Below are 13,332 nucleotides of genomic sequence, written 5' to 3' on the forward strand. Positions count from 1 at the left end.
CTGAACAGAGGCATCAGCACCAGATCACTAAGGCACCAAAAATAAATGGATGTAGGACAGTTTTAGGGTCCCATGAGACCCAATCAGTGCATACAGCCTGCTGGACGTGCACTTTCCAACCTCCAAAAGAGGATAAAACAAATCGAGATACAGCCCCCCTGGAGCAGGAGGGACCCAGCAGGCTGAGCCACGGGGAGGCCGAGGGCAGCGCTTAATGGGTTTGTGGTAAGGCAATTAGAGCAGGTCGGGCAGGTCGCTGCCCCACATCCCTACGTGCCCGACGGTGCTGCCAGCCCTCCCCACCCAGGGAAGAACCTCCAACACACAGGGCTGAGAAAAGCCAGCAAAAAGCGTTTTTATTGCAATCATAAAACTTGATACCTTTATGCAGTGGAGAAGGAAGTGAATTTCTCTTACCACATCACAAGGCAGGGCTGGGGGCAGCGGCGGGGGAAGCGATGCATGGCGTGAGAGCAGCCAAGCGGCGATGACCAGCATCAGGGGCAGGAGAACGGGCAGCTGTGCTCAGCCCGGGGGCAGCCAGGGTCTGAAGCTTCCTTCCCAGGGTAGGCAGAAGGGATGGGGGTGTTTTCTTGCAAGCTCACCCCCCCAGCTCCACCACCTCCCAATTTGTCTGCTGCTGTTTTCTTGTTTTAAAGCAAAGAAAGCTCAACGTAAGAGACAGAATTTCCAGGGGCTGGGTGAGGCTCTGACGGCCCAACCACCCCCACAAAACCAAAAGTGAGACAACAAAGGGAGGAGGTGGGGGAGGACAGGGGCTGAGCATCCCCCCATCCCAGCGCGGCCCTGTGATGCTGCGCTTCCCCCAGAGCGCAGGGAGAGGAACGCTGCTTCCCCAGCACCCCAATTCCAGGTAACTACACACATCCTAACACTACTTTGTTCTCCACATCCATTCAGCCTCAACAGCCTCACTCTGCTATGGCTTTTGCAGCAGCAGCAATTTCTGGTTTTAAAACATCATAGAGATCCGAAACAAGTAACTAACTAGCAGGTTTCCTTTTGTTCAAACGACTCCTATCTAAGGTCAGCCCGTCTGCGTGCTACTGACAGAATGCAGTCTACACCTGGAACAAAAATAAGATTAAGAACTTGACCCAAAAAGAGTTGAGGTTTACGGCGTATAGTTTAAAAAGACATAAAAACACGATACAAGGAGGAAGAGTCAGACGCAAAGCTTAGTGACCAAAGGCATTCAATCAAGGTGTAAGGTTATACAATGAGTGTAGTGGACTATCAGGAAAAGCTCCGTACAAAGTCATGTGCACTCGTCTTGAAGCTGAGATTCTGGATTCCTCCATGTGCCAAACCTGTTTGGGGAGAGGAGAGGCACGGTGACACAGCCACCCACTGCAGCCCACCGGTGCAGGAAGGAATGTGGTCACAAAGGGACAGTCCCCATTGCCAACTGCACGGTCTGCTCAAAGCACAAGTCAAATTGTGCTGATGTGGGGAGCGGGACACCATCCTGCCCACTGCAGAACCCATACAGTACGAGCAGTGGGGAGGACTGAAGCACATCCAGTCAGCATCGAGCTGTCTCTGTGGCATGAGCACGCTGCAAGCTCTGCTTCTATCCCACAGCGATTCCCAAATCCGCAAGCCTCCAAATCCAGCCCACAGCCAGAAACCCGTTCTCCACGCCACTAACACCTCCATCCCGTCTCCCCGAGGCAGACTACGGGAACTTGAGCCTCCCCCACGCTCCAACGGCAGCCGCCCTGCAGCTCGCCCTCCTTACCCGAGGACAGGGTGTTGGGGTGGGTCATTCCAATTTCATGAGCTCCACGTCGAAGATTAGAGTGGCATTTGGTGGGATGATCCCTGGGTGGCCAGTGGAGCCATAGGCGTAATCTGGGGAGATGGTCATCTTCGCCCTCTGACCAACGCTCATCTGGGAGGAGGAATGAAGATGAGGATGTCAGATGCACACAAACAGCGGGTGAGTGACAGCGGGAGAAACACGGAGCTGTTTCCCCAATGCTGGGCACAAGCAGAGGGGACCGACGAGAGATAGGAAGGACATCAGCAGGGAAAGGCAGGCAGCAGAGGCTGGAAAAGGAGCAGGGATGCAGCAGAGGGAGCAGAGCTGGCGATATCCTTCACCTTCACAACCAATTCCTAGGTCTGCCAGGCTGCCCCCTGCAGACAGCAGCATCCCCGTGCTGCAGCGTGGGCGCCGGCTCCCAGCAGCACAGAGCCCACTGCAGTCACGCACCCTCCCCAGCCCCCTCCCCTCGTGCCCACAGCCATCTCCAGCAGGAGCAGGGGGCCCGAGCCCCCCACGGCGCTCGCTCAGAGGTGACTCAGTAGAGAAATGTCAGTGCTGAGTCACCGGCGTGCCGTAGGTGTTCCTCGGCCCGGCCCTGCTCCGTTCCTGCCATCTGGCAGGTGGCAATGCAGAAGGTGATATTCACACCCACGCCTCCCATGATGGAGGGGGTGGAAAACTGAAGGGCTGCACGCAGCGATTTCTGCCCACACCGCAGATCCCCACCAACGAGGGGGATGCCGGGCACCTGAGCAACTCCTTCCTCCCAGCCGCGGATCACCTCCTGCTTGCCCATCACGAACTTGAAGGGTTTGTTCCTGTCGCGGGAGGAATCAAACTTCTTCCCATCCTCCAGCATACCTGGGGACAGAAAGGGGAGGGAGGAGTGAGGCTCGTGTCACGGGAACAGGTTGTTACCCAGCAGGTGTGACGGTCACCGTGAGAAGCTCACATGGCCCTGAGTCAGTGGGATTTCCCAGCTGCCCTGGGAGAACACCTGTACAGCGGGGGGCTTCCCCACCAGCACCTCCTGCTGCAAAGAGCAGGGCAGGAGCAGCCCTCGAGTGGGCAGCATTGCTCCTCCCAGCTGCAAGAATCACCACGTCCCTACTCTGTGCTGTTTTCATGCAGAGAGAAGCCCTCCTGTGGGCAGCCAGCAGCCAGGGGACGCCTCGCCTGTCCCAGAGCACCGGCGTTCTGCACAGCAGCATGTGAGCCAGAGCTGGTTTCTGTCCTTGAGCACACAGAACGCAGCCTAGGCCACCAGCCTGCCCATGCCCAGCCATGAGCCAGTGCCCAAAAGCAACAGTGCCAAGTAGGATCACACCTGCCCAGGGCAGCCCCCGTCCCACAGCACGTAGCGCAGGCTCAGCAGCACCAATAACCACAAGGCTAAATATAACCCTCCAGCACGAGCGAGGAGGAATTTCCTCCCTTCTCCGTGGTCCCTCCCTTGCTCCCTGCGTGACCTTCTTGGGGAATCTCACTGCTGGAGCTGCCTTATAGGAGCAGCGACGTCGCTGGGAGCACAGCCCCGCTGGGAGCCGTGCCGTACCTGGGGATTTGCCCACCCGATGCACAGAGCCTGACGACGGGCACAGGCAGCAGACTGGCCATGGTTAATGAACAGCACCGGAGGGTTTATAATTTCAGAGCAACTGCTGCCAACGGTTCTCTCTTCTCCACTTCCCCCAAAAGCCCAAGAACTTGTTTTTCTGGTTGGAAAATTCTCTTTGTGAAAAACAAACTCGTTGCCCTGTCCAGCAGTGGTTTCCCCTAAGCAGGGTGCAGTGTCAATGCCCAGCGGCAGGGGAATACACAGAGCATGGGACATGCAGTCCAGGCTTGTGCTGCGGTGAGCAAGGTGCATGGACAGCAGCAGGCGTGGTGAGATGATGAATGGAGGGTGTGGGAAACACACAAATCTCCACAAGAGCAACAAGCACTGAAGGCACTGAGCAGTGCCCATGCAGTCACCATCACCCCACGGGCTCAGCATCACACCACGGAACACTCAAATCACACCACAAAGCACAGCAGTGCTGCCAGCAGTAACACAGGGCATCCAGGCTCGCTTGCTCACAGAACGGGGCCACTGTCCCATTTCTTCTGGGGAGCAGAATGAAGCATTTAATCTCACAGAAAGCAAAAATCTCCCCTGCAGGGCCTCCGACACCGAGCATCAGCACCAGCTCAGCCACTCACCCTGAAGCCCTGGACTTTGGAACAGCAAATCTGGGGTTTTCTTGTTTCCTCCTTCCAGGATAAACCTCTTGGTGCTGAGCCTGCTCCCAGCCCTGCCTGGCACTGGGACAGCAGCAGCAAGGATGTGGGCGAGGGAAGGACAGTGGGTGCAGGCAGCACCACAAGGTGCTCCCAAGCTGGGCTGCAACAAGCCAGGACAGCGCAGCAGAGATCTGCCTCACCAAGGGCAGAGGCTGTGGCCACAGTTTCTGCGATTTCACTTTGATGAAAACAAACTGTGGCGTGCTGCTGCTACCACACTGCATGGGGAAACCAGAGGCCACCCCCTCCCCAAATCCCTTCTGCACTCTGGCACACAGAGCTTGCCCCATGCACAGCACACAGCCACGGGATGCTGTGCTGCTCAGCCATGCCAACAGTGAAACAAAGAGCTCTGAGGCTTTTGAGATGGCATCTTCATCTCTGCAACTTCCTCTGCCAGAAAGGCTCCCAGGAGACTTCTCCAGCCTTGGACAAGGAAGAGCAACCATTTCCTCCTCCCTATCATCCCCAAGCGAGGAGATAACAAGATCTTAAATCTATTAGTAAGGCAAAGCATCCTCTGGCTAGAGGCAGAGCCCCAGACGCTGCAAACAGCCGAAGGCGAGGAGCAGCTGCCAGCCCAGGGCACATCCCAGCTTGTCTGAGCTCCGTGCAGGGCATCGTGGAGCTGGGAGACCCTGCAGCACAGCCACCCCAACACAGCAGCTCCTGGCACTCACAAATACAAACACCAGGGTGGCTTGGAATAACCAAAGCGAGGGGAATGCAGGGCCTTGCCAGGACAGGACGCTGCCATTCCACCACAGCACGATACAGGAGATGAGGGGCTCCAGAGAGCATCCCCGGCTCCATTTGGGGCTGGCAGCAGGGCTATGCCAGGTCTCTGCCACACTTGGCAGGCAGTGGCTGGGAGACGCCGGCTGCAATGCATGACTTGGCTGCGATCCCTTGCTGGGCAGAGACAGCGGAAAGCAGGCACACAGAGGCAGCCCTGCAGCCAATCTCCCTCCATCCATCCTCAGATGCCAGCCCTTGAGATGCAGGGACAGAGCAGGCCGACCCCTCTTCTGCGGCTGGAGGAAAGGATGGCATTGGAAACCCTTCCCACTGAGGGTTCTGCTGAGCCAAGTGTCCCACAGGACACAGCTGCATGCACAGCACAGCGTTGGGTGCTAGGGGAGCTGGCACCAAGCTCTCACCCAACTGCTCAGCAGTTGCACAGCCGGTAGGAGAGGAAACATCTTGCAACCGCAGGCTGCTGTCATACGAGTGTGGCAGCATCTTAGAGAGCAATGCTAGGTGCTGCACAGGCAGCAGGAAGAGCCTTGCTGCTCTGAGCCACGGCTGAGGCTGTGCTCAGCTGCACAGCGATGTGCAGGCGCTGGGGGAAGAGTCCTGCCTGTCACTGCACTTCTCCTGCCAAAGGAAGTCAGAGTTCTCCAGCATCTCTCCTTGCACTTTGTCACATCAGACCTGTTCCAGTCCTGGTGCCCCCCAGCATGGCCACTGGTCACCCAAGGAGCAGTGCTACATGGCCAGGTGGTTCTCCACAGCCCACGCACCCGCTGCTCTCACCACTGGGAAGGAATTGGTCTCAGTTCCAGCTGTGCTGCAGGGTGAACAAGAACAAACCCCTGCTCCAAACTAGCTACATGGCCCCAAGGAGCCTGACGCATCGGGGCTGCTACCCACAATCAATGCACTTCTGCACTTCGAAGCCATCCTCCCATTGCTCTGAGCAGTCCTGAATACATAAGAGGAATTTACCCTTGATTTAGTTTCCTTAAGAACCTTTTCCATCAGACCTCACATCAAAGCCTTTTCCCAACGCCCCGCTGCGCCAGCTCTCCAGCAGTGCTCTTCCATTCCCCTGGGGGCTCAGCTCCCACTGGGAGCACCGACACACCCAAAGCACTGCTGAGGATTTTTTCCCTGTCCGACCTGGGAGCAAAGGAAAATGAAAGGATGGACCCAAATCCCCCCTGCGTGTCTCTGCTGCCACTGGGAAAATCCCAGCATGAGCGACTGATGCCTCCCAAGCAGCAGCCTGGAGGATGCTATGCTCTCCACCTTCTTCTCTAAGCACTGCCCTCTTGTGCTTCCACACCAGGGCTGCCTGCCCATGCGTCCATCTGTCCATCCCTTACAGTGCTGGGGTGACATGGCTGCTCTAGCTGGTGCTGGGCAGCGCTGCAGTGGGGCAGAAGAGCTGCACATGGGTAGGACATGTGGGCTGTGGGGCAAGGGGACACACATCCAGCACCTGCTCTATGCCTGTTCTAACTAAACAAGCAGACATGAAGCACATAGGGAGGAAAGGATTCTTTGGACAAGAGGTGCAAAATGGATTTTGATCAAGTGACTGCAAATCTATAGCTCACCCATTAGAGCTCACTGTGCTCAGTGCTCCCAAACTGGGGCTGGGTTTCTCCAGCACTGGGTTTCTGCACAGAGCAAACTGCAGCCATGGGGCTGGATGGCACACGGGGCTCATGATGGAGCCACTGAGCCCAGCACTGAGTGCAACGCACTGTTACTGCTGTCACTGCACTGCATTCAATGAACAAGCCTCAGGGCCGGGGGAAATTAATGGTTTCTTGTATTTTTTTTTTTTGAGGGAGCAAAATTCCCCTCTCTGCTCACAGCTAAAAGCAGGGGATCAGGGCCTATGGGCATCAGGTGTAAACTGGACAGATCAGGGAGCTGTCTGATGGGAGGCGGGGGGATAGGGGGCTAAAGGCCAAAAGGAGACAATAACAACAACAAACAATACCAAAATAAATCAGAGAACCACTCCCAAGGCCAGCTTGTGGCTCACTGCTGCCAGGAAGGGTCCTGCAAGAGGCAGGTCCCTGCACTGCCCTTCACCCTCCCACCCCAAAAGCAAAGCGGGGGGCAGGAAATCAGCCCCAGGGACCCCCCCCAGCAGCTGCAATGAGGCAAGGAGCGGCCGTGCCCTTTTGCTGGGGTGGGAGCAGGGCTGGCAGCAGCAGGGCTGGCCCACCAAGAGCCACTTGACTGCCTGCCAGCGTCCCTTTGTTCTTCCCCCGGCAGAGGAAACGGGGTTGCCGGCAGAGGAGGTGGCCAGGAGAGAGCGAGCCGCTTCCTCTCCTCCAGAGCAGGGAATTAAAAGGGATGGGGAAGGGAAGAGGGGGTGGGGGGAGGAGAAGCAGATGGGCTGGAGGGAGAGCTCAGACAGCGCTGCGGGAGCGGGGCTTTGGGGGCTCCTGAGCAGACCGGCACCTCACCCTGTGCTGCTGGGAGAGCAGGAGCCGGCCGGTGGCGGGGACAGGCGGGTCAGCCGCTGCATCCTGGAGGGCTGCAGCGAGCAGCAGGGGCGGCTGATGGGTGTGCGTGTGCGCGGCCGTGTCAGCTCACATCGCGGAGCTCCGAGCACACAACGTGCGGAACGTCACCCACCTGGCTGCGTGCGAACCCGGGCGGCTCGGAGCACGTCGGAGGAGGGCTGCTGGGTGGGGAACCCCGCGGCACCGCACCATCAGCCTCAGCGGCAGCCACCAAACGGGGGCACGGGGACGGGCCCCTTCCCTGCCGCCCCCGCCCCGGTGGGGCCGTAGGAAGGTCCCAGCGGGGCTAATCTCAGCCCGTCGCCGCGCACCGAGGGTCGGACGCGAGGAGGGCTCGGCCCACCACCCCGGGCCGACCTCGGGGACCCCCACCCCAACCCGGGGAGGCACCGACCCCACCCCGACCCCCGGCCCCGCGCCGACCCCCGCTCGCGCCTCGGGGGCAGCCGAGGCCCGGCCCTCCATCCCCCGCCCGCGCTCCCGCAGGCCGCACGGCGGCGTCGGGGCAGATCCCGCCCCGCCTCCCGGTACCGGCCCGGCCCGGCCCCGCCCGCACAGCCCCGCACTCACCCGTGTAATGCACCACGCACGTCTGGCCGCGCTTGGGGAACGTCCGCCCTGCGGGAAGGAGACTCGCACCGTCAGCGGAGCGGCACCGGAGAGAGAGAGAGAGAAAGAAAAAGAAGGGGGGGGGGGAGGGGGGAATAAAGACAGAAGGAGCGCGGGGCGCGGCTCACCATCCCCAGGGGCGATGGTCTCCACGTGCACGCCCATGTCGCCGGTGCCGCCGCCGGTGCCGGTCCGTGCGCGCCCGCAGCGCCCGCAGCCCGAGGGAGGGAGGGAGGAGGGGCCACGTGTGCGCAGCCTCCGCCGCCATCGAGCCCGCCCGCCGCGCTCCGCCGCGCTCCGCCCCGCCCCGCCCACCGCCGCCATCTTGCCCGCTCCCCCTCCCTCTCATGCACACTTCCCGCCCCGCCGCCATCTTGGCACCGCGCTGTTGCCGTGGAAACCGCAGGGCCGTGAGGCGTCACGCGCGGTGCCGCCCGCCCTCCCTCAGCGGCTGAAGGCCGCCATGCGGCATCTCGGAGCCCCTTTCCGAGCTCCGTCGTGCTGTGGGCCCACGGTTGATACCTCGTGAGCACCCACGAGGGAGCGGAGGAACCCCAAGGCAAATAAACCCTCGGATTTTCAGCATTAAAATGGGACGCGAGGAGACATTGAAGAGCAAATCTGAATTGCTTCTGCTCCTTGCCTGTATCCTTTATGCATTGGAGCACCAAGCTGTGGGGTTTTGTTTTCCTGCTTTAAGCCGTATCGTTATTTCTTGCATTACTCTGCAGTGCTCTGTGTGGTCTGTGAGGTTCCTCAGGTGCCCCACCAGTAGGGGAGGTTGCACGAGGCCTGAGATTGAGGTGGGAGGAAATGAAGGGTGAGGACACGGGGCTTAAAGGCAGCATGGAATCACAGGGCAGCCCGAGGCGGAAGGGGCCCATAGGGATGGTTGTGTCCAACTCCCAGCATCGCTGGGTTCTATCACTAGTTACACAAGAGGCCAACCTCCAGCTCACTACAACCTCCCTTTAGTAGTTAAAAAGAGCAATAAGTAGTTATAAAGAGCAAACCTCCCCTGAGCCTCCTCTCCCATCCATTGTGGTGTTGCAGTGCAAGGCGCAAAGTTTGCATTAATTCAGCGCACAGCCGGGGAGTGATTTGCTCAGATCCTGCCAGTGTGCACCAGGCTGGAGAGCTGCAAGGTCAACCAACGGTCATGCACAGCTCCGGCCCTAAAAATAACCAGCTCCAGCAAGGCTGAGCACAGCGGTGCTGCCGGCAGCAATGGTCAGTCCCTCCTCTCCCCTCCTTGCTGTTGCCAGGAGAGACGTGGGGGTGCTGAGATCCTGCTGGGAGAGATGGAGTTGTGGGATGGGGTTAGGGAGCAGGTGAGCTATTCTCAATATTTTGCCCAAACCTTCCATCCCTACACAAGCAGGGATAAATGAGAGCCCACAGCTGCCTCCCACACTGTGCTGCAAGAGCGTTACACCCCAGGCTTGAACATCACTCATGTTCCAAGAAATTCTAACCCTTTCCCCAGGAAAAGGCACTCTAAGCACAGAGAGACCTGCTATCTACGTAGCATTTTCCCTAAAAATGTGGGTTTCTCTGAAAAGTAACCCTTGTGTTCTTTGTGCACACTTGCCCACATGTTAGAGCATTGCTGTGAATCCAAAGGGGCACTGCTCTGCTGCACTGCAGAAGGAAGCGTGGCTCCTTTGCCCAGAGCTGCTGGGACCTGCAGGAAGGCAGCAGTGCAGCACACAGCTCCCAGTGTAGGACGTGGAAACAGGAAACAACAGGAAACAACAGCTTTCCCTGACACCAGCACATCCTGACAGCACAGCAAATCCATGTCCGTCCTGGAGAACTCACCTGCTTCACCCCCTGACCTGTTCTGGGCACACTACTGGCACACAGCCGCCTGCTGGCCACTGGGACACCTGGGTCCCCCTCCACAGAGCTCCTTTCCAGCAGCTCAGCCCTCAACCTGTTCTGATGTATGTGGTTGTTCCTCCCCACCTGCAAGACCCTGCACTTGCTCTTGTTGAACCTCATCAGGTTCCTCTCTGCCCAGCTCTCAGCCTACCCAGCTCTCGCTGAATGGCAGCACAGCCTTCTGCTGGGTCAAACACTCTTCCCAACTTTGCATCATCCTTCCATCTTCTGTAAAGCCCCACTCTCGTGCTTCACATTCTTCAGTATTAAAATCTACAAGCTGCACCAGGCTTCAGGTAGCTGTGACGGTGGCAGCCCAAGCAGAAACTGCAATACCAGCATCCAAGGCATCTCTATGGATCAGCAGGGAAAGCACAAGGAACATTTCAGCGCACGGCAAAAGGACTGATGGCAAAACCTCTATTTTACTTGGCTGTGGTTGGCTTTAGCAAACACTGTACCAAGCCTCAAGCGTCTGGCAAGCACCCAGCGACCTCCAGGCAGGGGCCCAGATCCTTCCTGCACACACAGGGAGCAGTGCTGATGTGCCCTGCTTCTTCCTGCCCTGCCCACGGCCAGAGCCAGATCCCTGCACCGCAGCGCGCCGTCCCCGTCCTGCAGCATTAACCTCGCACCGCTGCTGTGGAGCACTTTGGAGTATTGTTTGCACAGCAGTTCCATTTCTAAAATTACAAAAGCATTTCTCTCGGTTTGGTGGCAGCTTTTGTTCCCTCGATGCTCGCAGCAGGTAGAGCAGCACCCTGCTGGAAAGTCGGCAACAGCAGCGCAAGGCAGAGCCGCGCTGTGACAGAGCGTTCTGAGCCTGAGTCACACACTGCACACCCCCACAGTCCTGCTGAGTGCTGTGTGGGTGCTGGGCTGTGCGTGCACGTGGAGAACGCGTTCCCGTGAGGATGCAGCACCCTGGGATGTTGATTCTGCCCTGCTGCAGACAGCTGTCCTCTGCAGCACTGCGCCTGTGCATCCACCTGGAAGCACGGCTGTGCCTGGTGGCACATGGGCTGTTCCTTGCCCCAAGCACTGATCAGGGTGAGGTTTGACAAGGGAAGGTGCAATGAGGTTGGAAGCCAGGGTGCATGCAGTGGTGCAGGATGACAGCTTGTGGGCTTTCTGCATGGAGAAATGCAGTGCTTTGCAAACATCAGGACAACGTGCAGTGCTTCATCCCTGACTCCGGGCTGCTGTCGCATTGAGATCTTCAGGGTATGGAGCAGGAAGTGTTTGCCCAGGCTCCAAACCACTTCAACAGCCACTAGCATGCAGAGCCAAATGTGGGCATGGAGGGCAGCTGGAGTCACCAGGGAGCAGGATGAGGTGGGGGTTCTGCTGTGTGTAGCTGCCACTCATCCCCAAGGGTTGCAGGAAGAACAGGAGCTCCTCTCTGGCTTCTTACCTGGACTGTGGAACCCTGGTTCCCAGCTTTGCCCTCTCCTTAATGAGTACAAGGCATGGTGCTGCCCACACCCAGGACACTGTCACAGAGCAGGAGGTGTGGGATGCATTTTCCTTTCTCTGTTAAGTGAGATCTGTAATTACAAACCTCTTTCAGTTTGTGAGATCTCCCATGGCAGTGCAGCCCCCGTGCAGTGTGCTTTAGCCCAGTCACAAGGAATTTGCCATTCTGAGCCCCCTTCCACAGCCCTTTCCCAGCCCGCGGAGCCCAGCAGTCTCCACAGCACAGCCACAAATTGCTCCTCCATTAGGAGCAGCGGGAGCCCGGCCGCTGCGTGGGAGCAGTTCCCAAGGCAGCAATGCTCCCACCACGCAGCTCCCAGCAAGCAAAGGCAGAAAGCAGCTGGAGGAAGCACACGGCGATGGGCTGGCGCTGAGGGGACACACGTGGTCTCATCGATCTCTCCACAATTAAGGGCCCTTAGGTTGGTTCCATCACTGCATGTCAGAGCAATGCACCCTCCCAGGGTACCCGGGAGCATTCAACCTCTGCTGCCCCACACCCACACCTGCAAGCTGCATCCCAGCGCTGTTCAAAGTGCGTCATCTCCTGCTCAGCCTCCCCTCGGCCACTGGGGGTTAATGAAAAAATCCTGAATTTCACAGGCTGAGTCAGAGCGCGGCTCATGAGCCGCAGCACAACTGAGTCAGCAGCATCTCTTTTCACTGTGATTTTACTGACATCTCTGATCACAAATATTGCTCATGCTGGACCACAGCCAGCGCAGTGGAAGCCAAATCGCTGTCTCCTACCGGCGTATCTAAGCATGCATCTCTGTAAAAAAGCAAAATGCATCCCTCTGCACCCAAGAGGAAAGGGGAAGTTCAGAAGGAAACATAAAACCCTGGGTTTCAATTTTTTTCTGGGTCATTTTGTACCCACTCAGCGTGCCGTGCTGCATTCGGGCAGAGACCAGACACCTTTGGAAACTGCACTCAGCCCTCTGGCTCTTTGGCACTCATTTACTCTCCGGGTGCAAATAGCTGCATTTTCTGCGTATGAACTCGAAAGCCAGCAGATGACCAACAGCCGCTTCCCAAAGCATCTGCATCTATTGCTCCATAACCGTTTCAGAGCACGATTCTCTCCAGTGTAGGAATTTGTTATTTGTGCTCTGCTCACCTCCTCCTTTTTGCATTGCTCAGTGCCTTGTACAAGGCAGCATTCCCCGTGAGGTCTAGACAGGATGTCCCGACGGCTGCTGCAGCAGGGGAGCGCGCATCCTGCCCTGTGTGAGCTCAGCCTGGTGCCAGGGGGACGGCTTTCAGCCAACGGCACCAATCTCCCCGGCTGCTAAGCAGGCTGGCAACGAGCTTTCTAAGAACTCTGTACAAAATCTAACCAAAGCAGCACGCTGAGGAGCAATGCAAGATGTCTCTTCTGTCTCTACGCTGATCTTTTACTAACAGTTGCTTAGAAATAGGTAGGAAGAGAACGCAGCAGTGCTCTGTTTATCCCCGTTATTCTGCTCTTAGCAAAAAGCTCTGCAGCCTAAGAAACACCAGCATGTTGGAAACGACCACAAAGGAAAGTTCCTTTCCTGAGAACCCCGTTCCCCGCTGCAGAAACACGAGGCCTTATCTCTGAAAGCAGCCCAAGGCCCAGGAATGCACGCTTCAAGCAGCTCCAGTGCAAGCCGTCAGCTTCCAGCCAGGCACCGTGGCCGACACAGGAAGGCTGCCCCACTGAAATAAAATCCAAAGCCTGCAGATGGGAATTCTTTGGCAGAGAAGCGGATGGCAGCAGTTGGATGTGTTGCACTGACAAGTGCTCTGTGCCCCTCCCCACACCTCGGCAGCTCTCAGCCCCCTGCACAGCTGCTCCTCTGGGGGCTGCAGAGCTGCTGCGGCAACATGGGACAGGACAAGGGCTGTTGCCTCTGTAAGCCAGCCAGAAGTTAATGTCGTGAAGAATAATGAAATGTACCTGAATAAACAAGAACCTATGGAATCCACTGAGGTTGGAAAAGGCCTCTCAGAGCCCCAGGTCCAACCCCAGCCCAACCCTTCCATGCCCAC

General features: G+C 57.8%; 1 protein-coding gene across 2 annotated transcripts; it reads right to left on the reverse strand.

The window, feature by feature from the left end:
* Nucleotides 1-331: 331 nt before the first annotated feature.
* Nucleotides 332-9,045, reverse strand: FKBP1A (FKBP prolyl isomerase 1A). Of its 2 annotated transcripts, none has more exons than XM_052683737.1 (5): nucleotides 8,970-9,045; nucleotides 7,918-7,965; nucleotides 2,541-2,653; nucleotides 1,763-1,915; nucleotides 332-1,331 (listed from the first exon to the last, which is right to left on the reverse strand). In XM_052683737.1, exons 1-4 carry the CDS (start codon nucleotides 9,028-9,030, stop codon nucleotides 1,787-1,789), a joined length of 351 nt encoding a protein of 116 aa, XP_052539697.1. In that variant the 5' UTR covers nucleotides 9,031-9,045; the 3' UTR covers nucleotides 332-1,331; nucleotides 1,763-1,786. The 2 variants fall into 2 exon arrangements, with proteins under 2 accessions (XP_052539697.1, XP_052539698.1); XM_052683738.1 differs by lacking the exon at nucleotides 8,970-9,045 and adding an exon at nucleotides 8,085-8,215.
* Nucleotides 9,046-13,332: the final 4,287 nt, after the last annotated feature.

This window comes from Tympanuchus pallidicinctus, unplaced genomic scaffold, assembly GCF_026119805.1.
Source record: "Tympanuchus pallidicinctus isolate F22 unplaced genomic scaffold, pur_lepc_1.0 scaffold20, whole genome shotgun sequence".
NCBI classification, from domain to species: Eukaryota; Metazoa; Chordata; class Aves; order Galliformes; family Phasianidae; genus Tympanuchus; species Tympanuchus pallidicinctus.